Source organism: Moschus berezovskii, chromosome 21, assembly GCF_049115385.1.
Source record: "Moschus berezovskii isolate FMDL1 chromosome 21, NW_MosBer_1.0, whole genome shotgun sequence".
Taxonomy (NCBI): domain Eukaryota; kingdom Metazoa; phylum Chordata; class Mammalia; order Artiodactyla; family Moschidae; genus Moschus; species Moschus berezovskii.
This window is the reverse complement of record NC_142480.1, coordinates 13597152-13614453: the sequence shown is the minus strand read 5'-3', so window position 1 is coordinate 13614453 and position 17302 is coordinate 13597152. Positions and strand designations below refer to the sequence as shown.

The 17302-nt window shown below is 36.7% G+C and overlaps 1 protein-coding gene across 4 annotated transcripts in view; it reads right to left on the bottom strand.

Annotated features, from left to right (window-relative positions):
* Positions 1–10664: 10664 nt before the first annotated feature.
* Positions 10665–17302, bottom strand: part of TC2N (tandem C2 domains, nuclear) — a 40491-nt gene continuing 33853 nt past the window's right edge. Inside the window, exons 9-11 of one of the 4 annotated variants that reach the window (XM_088829456.1) lie at positions 16492–16606; positions 14066–14265; positions 10665–11823 (exon numbers count right to left, since the gene is read on the bottom strand). In XM_088829456.1, the coding sequence (XP_088685582.1) occupies positions 11713–11823; positions 14066–14265; positions 16492–16606 (426 nt within the window). In that variant the 3' untranslated portion in view covers positions 10665–11712. Of the gene's footprint in view, positions 11824–14065; positions 14266–16489; positions 16607–17302 lie in introns of those variants that run through there. The other 3 variants (XM_055418393.2, XM_055418392.2, XM_055418394.2) reach the window with 3 other exon arrangements.

Below are 17302 nucleotides of genomic sequence, written 5' to 3'. Positions count from 1 at the left end.
AAAGGAAGTCTAAATTATGACAAGGTGTTTTATGTAAAAAGTGTATAGTATTAGGAAGAATACAGTATTAGGCACTTTGCTAAGAGATCACTGTGCAACTACATCATAGTAAGAAAATCTTATTCACCTTTCTTGTCCCCAGAATGAATACTTGTGAGGATGAGTCCTTTGTTTTGAGATGTATATAGGGTTACTTCTCTTACAGCCTCTTCTCCGAATTCCTTTCTTAAAGTCTATCGGAAAAGGTCTCCAAACTTCTCGTTCTGTCCTTCCAGTATTAGAACTGTTAGCCAAACAATCCTCTACTCATCTTCTCTTCTACTAAAGTTTTATGACTCCTATTTAGGCTGGCAAATAAACAGGTTATTTACATCTAACAGGAAAATTTCAAAGCTGGACACAATCTAAGTATCCTTCCTATTTTATTCAGGAACCAAACTTAACTGCTTCCCTGCCCCCCCCCAAAAAAAAATCAAAAAAGTTTTAAATAAACTAGTACAATATTTGTGCTTTGTAATGACACAGAGTAAGCTGTTAACATGCAACAATAAAGTAAAATCTGATGAATACTCAGCAACCCATGAAATTTAGCATCAATTATGGCATGCTGCAGTCTATGGGGTTGCAAAGAATCAGACATGACTTAGCAATGGAACGATGTTATAAATACTGCTCAGAATTTCAAAAAAAATTTTTCCAGACCTACTTTTCCTAAGCTGTAACTCAGTGTGAAGGCATGTTTCTTTTTTCTATAATTAAGAAATACATCAACAAATTTAAAAAGTAAATGTACTAATAATGTATAATCCAACATTATTTCCCTTCAGGAAGAAGATACTGGCCTTCAGCTATCATTTACGAGCAATATAATATGACTCAGTGTGTTCATTCATCTTTTTCTGTTTATTCACTGCTATATCTCTGGAACCCAAAATGCTGCCTATCAGCTAAATGAATGAATAAACAATATTTACTATATATCCATTATGTGCCAGGTACTGCACTAGCTCAGGAATGAAACAATAAACAGGACCCTACTTTCATGGAAATTGCAGTGTAGAAGAGATCTTAAACAAAAATTTCACAATTTTTAAACATAACGATGATAAAAGCTATAAAGGAAAATTATATAAGAAAATAGGATCTTACATTGCCTAAGATATAATAAAAGACTTTTCTGAGGAATGGACACTTAAGCTAGCACCTGAGAAACAACAGAATTTGGCAAAGGGAGAGTAAAGAGTAAAACTATGCCACAGGGATGAGACAACATGTGCAAAGATACTGAGGAAGCTAGGCATGTACTGTCTTCCAGGAACAGAAACGGATCCACGCGAATAGTTTAAGATCAGGCTGGAATACAAAGCAGAGCTTGGACTATGCATGACCTTGTAGGATCTGGGGCTTCACATCAAAAGCAATAGGAACTAAGGAGTGACAACCATATTTACATGTTAAAAAATAGCACTCTACCTTCTGGTGTTTCTTAGGGCTTCTCTGGTGGCTTAGTGGTAAAGAATCCGCCTGCCAGTGCAAGAGACAAGGGTTCCATCCCTGGTCCGGGAAGAGTCCATATGCCCCAGAGCAACTAAATCCATGTGCCACAAATATTGAGCCTGTGCTCTAGAGCCCAGGAGCCGCAACTACTGAGCCCCCATGCCACAACTACTAAAGCCCGCATGCCCTAGAGCATGTGCTCCACAACAACAGAAGCCACCACAATAAGCACGCTCACCGCAACTAGAGAGTAGTCCCTGCTCACCGCAGCTAGAAAAAGCCCAAGCAGCAATGAAGACCCAGCACAGCCAAAAACAAATAAATGAAATTATATGTATAATATATAAAGAATTTCTTAGAAGAAGGAAATAGGCCACTTCAGAGAGGCCTGGAGTGTAGGTGATCTAACATACTATGGTGAGAAACTAATGCTTGTACTCATTAATTACACTTAAGTTCTTAACAATTGCTCAGGAATTTGCTGGGATTGTTTTCCACCAGTTACAACACTTGTTAAGCAAGCAGAAATGAAGGTTATGTTTGGAAATGAAGAGCCACGTGAGAGAAGGAAAGTGAAGAAAAATAAAAATTCCTGTGATAGTGAAAACTGAGCCTCTGGGAATCGTCCTGGGCCCCAAGCAGACTCATTCACAGTAGTATGCCCTGAGGCAAACAAAGGGGACCTGGGAAGACAGATTTACTCCAGGAGGTATGTTGCACTGTTCTTGCTTTATAAAATGTCTCTATAGAATCCTTCATCAGAACAGAAACTTGACCTCCATTGTCAAGCATGCACCAAGGAGCCTTGAATGATGATAGGAGTTATTCACTAGAGAGGCTCAAGGAATAGAAGAGAATAGGCATAGTAAAAGAAATAAGATCCCTGAAAAGCAGAGGGAGGGCTGGATTCAGAATTCATAAGAAAGAACTGACTTTCTAACTTAATGGAGAATAGATATGTCTAAAAATAAGTTTGCGGATGTGACAATGGGATAGTGAAGGAATGTCTGACACTTCTGTGAAGTATGAAACAAGATCTCTACTACTAAAGAGTAAAGAAAGGAGCAAGTGAGTTGAAGATTAGAAGAGCGCAGAAGCAAGTATAAACTGTTTTTCAAAGTGAGTCAGCTGATAAAAGAAATGAACTAAGATTGCTAGTTTGGCAGTCAGTGATCATGAATTCACATTGCTGCCAATCTGCCTGGTTTTGTGTGTTTCAGATCAAAGATTTACCAAGCCTTTCCTAATTTCTTCAGCTGTATTTAATTAATTCTTTTTTTAAACTTTAAAAATTTTTTTTTTTTTTTTTTTGAGGAAAATTGCTTTACAATGTTGTGTTGTTCTGTGTTCAACACTATCAATCAGTCATAACTACATGTATATCCCCTCCCTGTCGAGCCTCCCTCCCACCCCCACTCCATCCCAGTCATTACAGAGTGCCAGGCTGGGCTCCCAGTATTATACAGCAGCTTCCCTCTAGGTATCTATTTTACACATGGTATTGTGTATATGTCAATGCTACTCCCTCAATTCTTTATTTAAGCCTCTAAACTTTTTGTCCATATTTAAATCCTGCTTATTACAATTCTGCTTTATACTGTTTTATTTCCCTACTGAAATGTTAAACCCCGGAGTAAAAAGTGATGGACTATTCATTTTTTTATCCTTGAAAGGACTTAGAACAATTCTTTGCATGAAGTGCCATATAGATATTTTTGTACTGAATTATGAAATATATAAAATGGCTCTTTTAAAATTTAGTATTTAATTTTAGCCCATGCACTGTATAAACAAGAAAGATTAATAATCTAGAAATTAAACTAAAAGACAACTTAAAACCACAGTCAACCAAATTTATCTGTTAAAATCAATCTAGTTCTATGATTAAGGACAAGTTTATTTTATCCTCCTGCCTCAGAAAGTAAAGAATAGTAACCCAGAAAAGAAATTCCACAGCAAGAAAAAATGAAAATCATCATATTCTAAAAGACACATCTCAGTCTTAGATTTATCCCAGCAGGGAATCAGATATCTTTTTTAACTGTTTGAGAGGACATACAGACCTTTATTTCTAGACATCTACTGATATTACTGCTTCCCCAATGGCTCAGATGGTAAAGTGTCTGCCTGCAATGCAGGAGACCTGGGTTCAATCCCTGGGTTGGGAAGATCCCCTGGAGAAGGAAATGGCAACCCACTATAGTACTCTTGCCTGGAAAATTCCATGGACTGAGGAGCCTGGTAGGCTACAGTCCATGGGGTTGCAAAGAGTTGGACACGACTGAGCGACTTCACTTTTACTTTCTTTCACTGCTATTATCAGAGTTCTATGTTTTAATATAGTTATATGATTGAAGTTAGTTATCAGTTTTAATAAAATGTCATTATTTTAGATATCAGACTTTTCTACATGAAAGTTAAAAAATCTGTAAATCCTAAATTAAAATTTTTTCCACTAGAAAATCACTGAAAATGTAGGCAGCATTCATCTTCAGACAATCTATCATCCTTAAAATATATTCTAATTTTATACAGGGCTTAGCAACTAAACAATAACAAAATTTCATAGGGCTACATTTTGTGTGTGTGTATGTGTGTGCTCAGTTGTGTCTGACTCTGTGATCCCCTGGACTGTATGTAGCCCACCAGGCTGCTCTGTCCACAAGATTTCCCAGGCAAGAATATTGGAGTGGGTTGCCATTTCCTTCTCCAAGGGATCTTCCCAACCCAGGGATCAAACCCATATCTCTTGCATTGGCAGGCAGATTCTTTACCACTGCATCACCTGGAAAGCCCAAGGCTACATTGAGTGAAAGTGAAGTCGTTCAGTCGTGTCCGACTCTTTGCTACCCCTTGGACTGTAGCCTACCAGGCTTCTCCGTCCATGGGATTCTCCAGGCAAGAATACTGGAGTGGGTTGTCATTTCCTTCTCCAGGGGATCTTCCCGACCCAGGGATCGAACCCGGGTCTCCCGCTTTAAACTCTGAGCCACCAGGGAAGCCCCTAAAGCTACATTCAGTTCAGTTCAGTTCAGTTCAGTCACACAGTCGTGTCCGACTCTTTGCGACCCCATGAATCACAGCACGCCAGGCCTCCCTGTCCATCACCAACTCCCAGAGTTCACTCAAACTCATGTCCATCGAGTCAGTGATGCCATCCAGCCATCTCATTCTCTGTCGTCCCCTTCTCCTCCTGCCCCCCCAATCCTTCCCAGCATCAGAGTCTTTTCCAGTGAGTCAACTCGTCGCATGAGGTGGCCAAAGTATTGGAGTTTCAGCTTTAGCATCAGTCCTTCCAATGAACATCCAGGATTGATCTCCTTTAGAATGGACTGGTTGGATCTCCTTGCAGTCCGAGGGACTCTCAAGAGTCTTCTCCAGCAACACAGTTCAAAAGCATCAATTCTTCCACGATCAGCTTTCTTCACAGTCCAACTCTCACATCCACACATGACCACTGGAAAAACCATAGCCTTGACTAGACGGACCTTTGTTGGCAAAGTAATGTCTCTGCTTTTTAATATACTATCTAGGTTGGTCATAACTTTCCTTCCAAGGAGCAAGCGTCTTTTAATTTCCTGGCTGCAATCAGCATCCGCAGTGATTTTGTGTAAATAAACAAACAGAAATCTCAATAAGATAGAATTGGGAGACCAGAAGGGGGAGCTCCCATGCCCTGCAATGTGACCAAAGCCCAACAGTAAGTAGAGACTCCTCTTAAGAACTCAACCAATGAAAAGCCATGGACTCTGTTTACTGTAGCCCTCTCAACTTCCCTTTTTCCCCTCTTTATTATAAAGTGTTCTCCTTCACTGGCAGGCAGGACTTAGACTTGACTCTCCATGGTAGCTGGCCACAAATTGCAATCTTCTGCTGTTCTCAAATAAATCCATCTTTTCTAGAGAAATATCTGAGTTTTGAACAAAAAATGTTGCCTGTCATATGGGTAAACAAAAGATGTTGCCATCAAGCTGCTCCTGACAGTGAACCCTGAGGGAACTCAGGAAGAAGACAAATGGGGCTGCCCCTGCTGTCAAGCCCTCAGTGGCTGCAACCACCCACAGCAGTGCACCCTGAGGGAACTCAGGATGGGAAGATAGCTAAGGTACAAATCAAAGAAATGATTTTCAATGAGCCCTGGTTCTTGCATCTTCCCATACATAGAAAAGTGTTAAATTCCTTAAGATATCCAGTTTTCTTTAATTCATCTTTTGATGTTCCCACTACCTTTGTTATAAGAACCCCTATATATCCTGGCTCCTTCCTTACCTCTTCAGGGCAGAGTGATCTGAGAGGCTATCTTCTAGGCTTGAAGTCCTGGGAAAACTGCTGAATAAAACAAAATTCTAAACTTTCAGGCTGTGCATTTTTTTTTTCTTTTCAGTCAGCACAGTGTATTTATTTCAGGTCAACACTCTTTAAGACCTTTTTAAATCTTAAATCTGTATTTCAAAATGGACAGGTACTTCATATATTTTCCTTTTCGTAATTATTTTCTTGATGTTTCAGACAAAAGTTCAAGCATTTGATATTTATTTTTGAATGAGAATTACAACTAACACACTAAAAGAACACTGTAGGTACCTGCCATAGTTAATTTTATGTGTCAGCTTGACTGGCCAGGTTGCCCAGATTAAATATCATTTCTGGGTGTGTCTGTGAGGGTATTTCTGGATGAGATTAATACTTGTATCAATGTGAGGGGGGCACCTTTTAATCTGTTGAGCGCCTGAAAAGAACAAAAGGCAGAGGGAAGATGAACTTGTGTTTTTTTTTTTTTTCGCCTCACTGAGCTGTTCTTATTTCATCTTCTCTTGACTTCAGACTGGGATTTATACTATTGGTGCCTCTGGTTCTCGAGCTTTTGGACTCAGACTGAATTAGACCATTGGTTTTCCTGGCTCTCCAGCTTCGGGCAGATTGTGGGATTTCTCAGTTTCCATAAATATATGTGAATTCCTCATAATTAAAAGAAAATTTGTATCTCCCTCCCTTCTTATCTATCTCCCACTGATTCCATTTCTCTGGAACCCTAACACAACTGACTTTTGAACAACACAGGTTTGAACTGCACAAGTCCACTTATATGCGGATTTTTTCAGTAAGTACAGGAGGCAGACAAGCTCTGCCCCAGGTTAGTGGGTGGGCTTAGAGCTTACCAGGTCCACTGAGGGTGGGTTTGAGTCATCTGAGCATGGATCCCACTGAGATGCACAACCTCTGATCACAGTATTTTGTACCTTTCCTGGACACAATGCCAAGGCAGGCAGAGATTTGGCCAGGTTCCAAATGAAGATAGCATCTCTTAACTCCCTGTATCCACTGTCCATATCCAAAATGATACTCCACCAAATTTTTAAAAAGATAAATGTTGTTCAGTATCTTTAAACTAAATCTGAGATGAAGAATTCTCTCCCCAGAGTTGACACTGCTGGGGTTTTCTAGAACCTAAGTCCCAGTTTTGACATTTAAAAAGCAGAGACATTACTTTGCCAACAAAGGTCCATCTAGTCAAGGCTATGGTTTTTCCAGTGGTCATGTATGGGTGTGAGAGTTGGACTGTGAAGAAAGCTGATCGCCAAAGAATTGATGCTTTTGAACTGTGGTGTTGGAGAAGACTCTTGAGAGTCCCCTGGACTGCAAGGAGATCCAACCAGTCCATTCTAAAGGAGATCAGTCCTGGGTGTTCATTGGAGGGACTGATGCTAAAGCTGAAACTCCAATACTTTGGCCACCTCATGCGAAGAGTTGACTCACGGGAAAAGACTCTGATGCTGGGAGGGATTGGGGGCAGGAGGAGAAGGGGATGACAGTGGATGAGATGGCTGGATGGCATCACTGACTCGATGAACATGAGTTTGAGTGAACTCTGGGAGTTGGTGGTGGACAGGGAGGCCTGGCGTGCTGTGATTCATGGAGTCACAGAGAGTCGGACACGACTGAGCGACTGAATTGAATTGAACTGAACTAGATAACTGGGCTTCCCAGGTGGTGCTAGTGGTAAAGAACCCACCTGCTAATGCAGGAGATAAAAGAGACCAGGTTTGATCCCTGGGTCAGGAAGATCCCCTGGAGGAGGGCATGGCAACCCACTCCAGTATTCTTGCCTGGAGAATCCCAAGGACACAGAAGCCTGGCAGACTACAGTCCTTAGGGTCACAAAGAGTCGGACAAAACTGAAACAACTCAACACACATGCACAGTATAACATAATGCAAGGTTAGTTGAACCTGTGAATTCAGAACCACAGAGGGACAAATGTAAAGTTATACTCAGATTTTCAACTGAATTGGGATACCCTTAATCCCTGTGTTGTTCAAGGGTCAACTGTAAACATTCTCACAACTAATGTAAATACAGACTTTTATCTGCAACTTCCCTTCAATACAACCTACCAAATACCAAAAATATGTATTTTTGAAATATCCATTACTGCCATAATATAAAAAGTTGGTATTTATTGTAAATTTCTGAAATCCTTCATAAACAAACTATTATTTGATTAAACAAACAGTGGAAATTTTTGTTGGGAAATATAGTTTTCGTACATTAGTATCAGAGAAATTCACATAACTGTATTCAAACAAAAGATCAATTTAGGTTATTTTCAGACCATGACTACATAACTTACGTTTAAAATCCCACTGGTTCTCTCTGAACTGATATACTTCAGTGGTAAGTTCTCTAGTTCCGCTAAAAAATAATCATAGAAAACCAAACAAAAGCCAAATAATGAAGTTATATTTTGATACGGACTGCAGCTAATTACAAGCCACTCCAGTACTCTTGCCTAGAAAATCCCATGGATGGAGGAGCCTGGTAGGCGGCAGTCCGTGGGGTCGCTAAGGGTCGGACACGACTGAGCGACTTCACTTTCACTTTCCACTTTCACACATTGGAGAAGGAAATGGCAAGCCACTCCAGTGTTCTTGCCTGGAGAATCCCAGGGATGGGGGAGCCTGGTGGGCTTCCGTCTATGGGGTCACACAGAGTCGGACATGACTGAAGTGACTTAGCAGCAGCAGCAGTAGCTAATTAATTGTATTAATCTGAAGATTTATAAATAAATACACTATTAGAGATTAGCACTGTGCAAGCTGTTATCTATCAATGTGAACGCTCCCTGCTTTTCTCTGGTTGCCCAGCATCATTTTAGTTCTCTCTCATTTATAAGTGGGTAGAGGTAAAAAAATGCCAAGTAAGTACAAAGAGAAGTGATTTTTTGCATAGTATTTAATTTTTTATTACCAGTTTCTAATGTTTTTTCTCATGAATAGCTATAAATAGAACAGTGGATTTCTTTTTCTATTTCCAGGTAAAGCTTCAAGGAAACAGTAAGAACATCTATTCAGTACTACTTCATTTGAAAAAGGCTTAAGTAAACACTAATTAAAATATTTGGGATCTTAGCTGTGTCAAACACTTCTCTAACTGAAGTCCTTAAAATAAAAAGATTTTCTTTTAATTTTTTTATTTACCTAGGATTCTAAGACACACAAGAAACCAAGAAGTTATATCTTTCCTTCAAATTATACACTACACACATATTAAAAATATTGAAAATTAAATAAAACAATTAGAAGTTTCATTAAATACATGATTACTTGTAACAAATTTAGGAGTTGAAAGCATTACTAGAACACACAAAAATTGCTAAAATTCTAGATTTTTTAAAAACAATAACGTCTGTTACTTATCTAAAAGACAATGATACATTTACTTCTTTCTCAACTATTCAAATGGTTGTATTTGCAGAGAATTTTTAGGGCAGTGACACTACTCTGCATGAAATTAGAGTGGTAGATACATGTCACTTGTGTATTTGTCAAACTCATAGAATGTACAACATAAAGAGTGAACCCTAATATAAACTATGGACTTTGGGTAGTGATATGTCAATGAAGGTTCAGTGATTTCAACAAATATACCACTATAGTGCAAGGTGTTGATAGCAAGGAAAGCTGCGTAAATGTGGGGGTAGAGGGTATATGAGAACTCTCTGTACCTTCCTCTCAATTTTGCTGTGAATCTAAAACTTCTCTAAAAAATAAAGTCTATTTTTTAAAAATTGTTTTAAATGACTGCCATCTGTCTCAAAGACTCAAAACACCTCCACTCAAGGTGATTTCTCTTGAGAGTCCATGAGTACTCACCAATATGCCATTTTTCACAAATCTAAAAAAAATTATTTCAAAATGCAGAGTGTCAGAGAGTACCTGTCAACACCTCCAGTATACCGTAACTCTAGAAGCAGAAGCAAAGGGCATATCAACTATGCATGTTTTGTAGCTTGAGGAGGTGGTACTCAGGAAAAGGGGAATTAGTGTTTATTTGGGAAATCTTAACTAATGCAAGGAAAGATTGAAGGTGGGAGGAGAAGGGGACGACAGAGGATGAGATGGTTGGATGGCATCACCGACTCAATGGACATGAATTTGGGTAAACTCCGGGAGTTGGTGATGGACAGGGAGGCCTGGCGTGCTGCAGTCAACGGGGTCGCAAAGAGTCAAACACAATTGAGTGACTGAACTGAACTGAACTTAATGAGATACACAGAACAAGAATCAGAATAAAAAGGGCATGCTTAAGTTACAGCAAAGTATACTTCTAACCTAAAATATCACTATTTATCTGTTGGCATGTGTGGGACAAGGTAAGAGAGAAAAAAAAAAAGGAAGATGAATCACTTAGACTACCCATTAACAAAAATAAAGTCATATTTTGCAAGATCAGGAATGGTGTTACTGATTTCTCCAAATGACTGTGTTTTTTTGATCACAGCTTATCTGACCAACTAAACTGAAATTATCCCTACATATTGAGTTGTAGTGAGTACCGGAGAAAAACTGTAACAGAAAATATATATTTGCTACATAATGTTATCATGTACGGTCAGTTTTAAAACATAGGAAAATATTCTAATGTTGTAGATTATAGAACAAGTAATTTATATTTATTTATTTATTTTATTATTTTTTAGATGTCAATGGCATCCCCTTTGAGGAATCAGTTTATTTTATTTTTTCTTTTTATTGGAGGCTAATTATTTTACAATATTATATTGGTTGGTTTTGCCATACATTGACATGAATCCGCCCCGGGTGTACATGAGTTCCCCCTCCTGAACCCCCCTCCCACCTCCCTCCTCCCCTTTTCCTCCCTCTGGGTCATCCCCGCATACCAGCCCCGAGCATCCTATAACATGCATCAACCCTGAACTGGCGATTCGTTTCACATATGATAATATACATGTTTCAATGCCATTCTCCCAAACCATCCCACCCTCACCCTCTCCCACAGAGTCCCAAAGACTGTTCTATACATCTGTGTCTCTTTTGCTGTCTCGTATACAGGGTTATCATTTGCATCTTTCTAAATTCCATATATATATGTTAGTATATTGTATTGGTGTTTTTCTTATAGAACAAGTAATTTATATTTAAAGACCTAAAAACAAATAAATGATTATCATAAAATACTGATATGTTATTTAAGCTCATTTAATTCTGCTAATTAGGATGGGCTATATGGATGATAACCTTACAGAAAAATGTGTGTACACTGAATTTCCAATTAAACTTCAACCTTCTGGTGTTTTCATTTATTCTATTCTTGCCAAAATGTAGTTTTCTATATCTGAGATTTCTTAGAGATAAATAGCTTATAAAGTGGCAGTGTGACAACTTATGGGTAAATAATGATAAACATAGGCCACAAACTTTCCCCAAATAAGAAGAGTTGAAGTGGTTCAATTCATTTTTGCTTTCTGAGGGAAAATATGTAGCAAGGAGTTAAAAGAGTAGAGTTAAGATGTAATCAATAATGACTAGCACTGAAACAGTGGCAGTCTTCAGTATGTCCACTTGTACTAACAGAGACTTGATATACTGGATTTTTAATATCTATGTAAAGCTTTAAAATACTCATAACCATTATATAGCAGTAACTACCTATGACTAATATTCCTACTGACTTTATAATTTATTTAGTTGCCCTACTGTCTTAAAACATTTCCTTTACTTTGGATATCTGATATAATTCATCCCATTTTTTACCAAGTTTTTTTCTATTAGATCCATTATATTACTATAATATGGCCTCCATAAATAAATTAACAAATGTACTGATTTGTCTCTTTAAATTGGTAGCAAATTAAAATCGTAAATCCTTGAAAAGAATGTCAAGTTCGTCACTTGACATTAATGTGCCGCGTCTTCAAGATGGATTTAATTTGTGCCACTTAATAACAACCTTTTCTGGATGTGTGACTGTCTCTTTCCACTGGCTCACTGCTTCAGTGTTATTACTGTCTTCACTTATCCAAATCTGTAAAGGAATATTACAGTTATTTAACTTAATACAATAATGGTAACTGAGTTCATACAACTGATTACTCTCACTAATGAAAGACAATTGGAAGTTCAGGTTACCTATTTTTAACTAAACATATTTCCATTTTTCCAAAAGTCTGTCTCTTTGAAACTTAAATTTTAAAACATTTAACCTAATTACTGAAGACTATTTTATATCACTCAATTCAATTTAAAAATTCAATGTGAGATATTACAGAATCATTTCCTCCAAAACAGTTTTTAGTATCCTTTCTTAGGCAAATAGCCTAGAAGTTCAACCTAAGACTGATCCCAACCATTTAAAAACATTTTTGTAAATACTAATTGAGACTAATTATAATTTAAATTGATTAGCATGTGCTAAGTCACTCAGTCCAACTCTTTGCGACCCTATGGATTGTAGCCCACCAGGCTCTTCTGTCCACGGGATTCTCCAGGCATGAACACTGGAGTGGGTTGCCACGCCCTTCTCGAGGGGTTCTTCCTGACACAGAGAATGAACCTGCATCTCTGATATCTCCTGCACTGGCAGGCAGTTTCTTCACCACTAGTGCCACCTGGGAAGCTACAAATTGATTGATAAGGAATGTGTATTTTAAGTAACTTTATATTAAATAAAAATGTAATTTTAATTGAAATCTAATAAATCTAATCTAAATGAAATCACTCTTGATCTATAACTTTCAATGAACCTATCACTTATGTAACTTAGATAACATATGTGAGTGAACTTGGGAAAACTATAAGGTATTATGCAAATATAAGTTATCACATTATATATTATGTATCATGGAGGCAAGGTGAACAAGGAAACAAACATGAATTCTCAACTCAGCTATAGCACTAACAAATGATGTTACTTTGGAGTTAACTTCTTTGAAACTCGGTTTCTAATTATTTTAAATAAATAAATTGGAGCAGGTCACTTCAAAAGGTTTGTTTTTCAAACTTTTCTCTTTTAATTTCTTGGTCTGAAGAACTTTCCTTCAAATAAAATCATATAAAGAATCCCAATATATAAAACAGATAACAGGAAAGTGCTTTGGATGATAGACGAGTGGGAGATCTTGTTTTCACATGTGACTACCTGACCAGGGTGGCTCCCTGAGGCTCCCAGAGGAGCCAGAGGGAACAGATAACCAACAGGAACCTTTCCAGAGTTATTCTTAACTACAATCTCAACTGAGAAAGTGGAATCACCAAAAACGTTATTCTGAAAATTGTCAGGTAAATCTCCTATTCCTTTCATACATGGTAGTTGAGACAATGATACAGGAAAACTTTACAGGCCCCATGACTTTGAAAAGTATGCTAGTTATACTAATTCTTGAGTTCAATCTCTTTTCCAAATAAGAATAAATGAAGAACAATAAAAATGTAATATTTTTCACAAACATTTTAGGTAGAATATATGAAGTCAGTTAATATCAATCTTTGAAAATTTACATATAATTTGAAGATTCATGTAAAGTGCTAATAACATCTTGCTGTCAAATAGAAGCTTTTAAAACTAATAATACAGATTTTGGAATTTAAATGTGAGACAAACAATTGTAATTAAGATAAAAAATAATATACAGCTAATACAATGTACCCAATAAGAGAAAAAAAGAACTACAAAAGAAAACAAGTTCCATAGGATTGGCAAGTAAGCAAGTGTTATGCAGTCTTATAAAAATTACTAAGAATTTTAAAATAGGTTAATCCAGATAACAATATTGACTAAATAATATCACAACCACTGTTCAGATCAATGTTTTCTAGGAATTCAGATTTACCACAATGGAGCTAATAGCATACAAACATTAAAATGAACATGACACAATAAAGCAAGCCTTAAGAAATCTGATTAAAATACTTAATAGTTTCCTCTTTCACAAGGAATGGGTCAAGAAGAATATTGAAAAACTGATCTTTCCTACCATTTTTAAAAGTTGAAAATCTCAGGGAGAAAAACTCATTTTAAAAATCCTGGTTGCTCAGAAATTAAAACTATTTTTGTATTAAAGCCAAAAGTCTGACAATATTTGATTTTTGCAGTAAATTTTTTTTCCTGCAAACTTTTTTTACAGTAAATTTTTTGAGTTTTGCATTGAATTTAACTTTTGATTTCACTCTATTCAGCCTCAGTTTTATCCTGTATTCCCTTTGTTAACCAACTGTTTAAATGCTACAAAAGTGCAAGGAAAGAATATGAGATAAAACTGCCTACTAACCTGTCCCACAAAGTGTCTTCTTCCTACAGAGCTTCGACTATAAAGCTTAATGAGAAAAATAATTTCTTTTTCACTCTGTATAAGTGGAAAAATCATAGTCTCTCCCCACTTTACTCTTCCATTGGAGGCCTTCAGTAAGCGTGTCTTCTTCTTATAAATCAACTCTCCTGAGCTAAACATTGCCACTTTCACAAAAAAACCTAAAGAATAAGAAATTTTGATAAATAAAAATTTAAATGTCATATAGAGATATAATCCACATATTATATTTGTCATAAAATAACAGTAAGTACTTTTAAAGATCTGATGAGTTACTGCCATAAGAGAAAACTTCTCTAGTAAACTTTACAATTACTATTGTAATTTACAAATTACTGTCACCTTAAATGAATCTAATCTTCCTCTACTGCCATTAAAGACTGGAATTGTAGGCATAAATAACAATCAGCAGTAAAGGAGTACAATGAAAAGGATTATACAAAAGAGAAGTGCCAACTCCTTGGAGAGCTAAAGGAATTATTTCACCAATTTATATAAGTAAAATTATTTGCTTGAGACTCCAGAAGTTAAACACCTGCCCACTAGAGAAAATCTGTTCTTTAAGTAAATTTGAGATGCAGAGCCTCCAGTAATGGTAAAATAGCTTATACAAACTAACTTCTCATAGATGATGATTATAAACCGGGGAAAATATTAAAAACAATTGTTCAAGACACTAAACACAGACCAGAAACAGAAAGAAACTAGAGGGGTGTCACTTCTGAAAAGATGGGAAGCACACTAAGTAAAATTTGGGTTTATACAGCGTTCACCTAAGCCTGCCCCTCAATCTGATACACAGTGCTTACAGCTCAAGCAGAAAGTGCAGTCTGACTAATCTAAGAAGTGACGGTATAGAGATGGGGCTGCCAGACAACCAGAAAGTGAAGAGTTTCCAGAAAGGAGGCAGCCACAAAGTGAGAACTGAGGCTGACCAATATTTATAAAATGGAGATCACTGGTAATCCTGATTACCATTAGCTGTTTTGATTAAAGGAAGACACATGTTACTATAATAAACTGCATTGTTTTTTCCTTGTTTCCTAGACTTAACCTTATACAGTCCTGGTAATTTAACTTATTCTTTTAATGACAAGTTGGACTTTACTTATTTTTTATTTTATTATTTTTCCATTTACCTACATAAATAATGGTAGTCTATAGCTATTTTTTGTGTATGCTATCCTTTCTGTTTGATATTAAGAATATGCTAACCTCATACTCCATCTTTTTTCATGCTGTGGAACAGGTCATATAGAAAAGGAATTATATGTTCCTTGAAAGTTTAGTAGAATCTGCCAGTAAAATCATCTTGCCCTCTGCTTTTGTTAGAGGCAGTTCTTTAACTGCTTTTACATGGTTACAGTATTGTTCTATTCAGATTCTCACCTCTTCTGGAGTGAATTCCAACATTTTTTTCCTTAGAAAATCATTTATTTTGTATAGCTATTCAAATGAACTGGTGTTAAAAAATGGTGTTATCTTATTTTTTAACCTCTTATGAATTTGAAATTATATCCTTTTCCTTGTTCGTGTTTTTTTATTTTTTGCTTGATCCAGCCTTCTATAGGTTTGTCTATTTTAATATTCTTTACAAAAGAACAATCTTTCGGTTTCATTAATTTTGTGGGGTTTTTGTTGTCTTCACGTTTATCAACTCCAACTTTAGCTTTAATTTCTATTTCTACCTTCCTTTGTGTTTGCTGTTGTTTTACCCAGTTTCTTGAATTGTGCTCAACTGTATTAATTTTCAGTCTTTGTAGTTACAGTGGACATCATTGCTTCTGCCTACCTCCAGATATTTTCTTTTCTTCTAGTAGGAATAAGGAACACTTTTACCCCCACTCTTAGCCCTTTAGGTAGGACTGACCTCAAACCTCCCACTCTAGGAGTAGCCATGTGAACCAGGGCTAGACAACCAAAATATCAGAAACTCTGAATATACTCAAAGGCACAAGGTGAGAAAGTGTTTTATGGTTTGTGTTTTTTCAAGATTTTCAAGGTGTGAGTTATTTTCTTAAAATGAAGTTTCGAGTTAGCAGAGTATCCAAAAAAGGGCATAGACCTAGAGAAAGGATACACCATCTAGGCTGGTGAAACATATCTGACAGTCCTCTGGACACTCAACCTATATTAACTAATGAGATAAATAAAGAATAGCAACAAATGCAAGAAGGTAACAACTTTGGATAAGAATCAAGAGAGGAGTTGGCTAACATAATGGCTAAAATTTGAAATCCAATAAAGTAATTTTAAGTTGAAAGGTAAGTATATAAGTTAAATAATAAAAGTAACTAAGATTATAATCTTCACTGTAAGAAATGTAAGAAAAATCTGTTATAAATATTTTCTTAAGATTTCACTTTAAACCACTTTGACATACTTACTCAAAGTTAGGGGTGTTGATGAACTTGGAAGGTACTGTGCCTCAAGAATTTGTAACTGAATTCTGCTATTCACTGCTTGAAAACAAGTCCCCAGTTCAAGTTCTGCGTGGCAAACCTGCATATTAAAAAAGTGTTATTTGGTAATTAAGAATAAAGTTTGGGGATATTTCAAAATTCAAAAACAAAGAGCTAAGGCTAGACATTCCCAGGTGGCGCTAGTGGTAGAGCACCTGCCTGCCAATCTAGAGACACGAGTTCAATCCCTGGGTTGGAAGATCCCCTGAAGGAAGGGATGGCAACCCCCTCCAGTATTCTTGCCTGGAGAATCCCCTGGATAGAGGAGCCTGGCAGGCTATAGTCCATAGGGTCACAAAGAGTTGGATATGACTGAAATGACTCAGCATGCACACATGCTCTTTTTACTGTCATACAAAGCTAAGTGTTAAAAGAGAAAGCTAAATGTCATGGAGTCTGTCAAAATAAAGTACTTACTGACTTTCATAAATTCTGATAATGTAAGTTTCACATATATACTGAACCTTCAAAATCACGGAGACCAAAGACATGCAAATTAAAAAAAAATTAAATTCCTACGCAGTTTAAGTAGAGAAAATGTCAGAGAAATAAACACCACAAGAGCACATTTTCAAAAGACTTAAACGTAGTCATTGGAATAATCTTTTCAAATGACTGAAATATGACATATGAATATATGAAATATGATAAAAATGTTATATATGAAACGCATCATTAGTTTTTCCAGTTGTAGAAATCAGAGGTAGTGCTACCAAAATCAGAAGACAAAGGATTA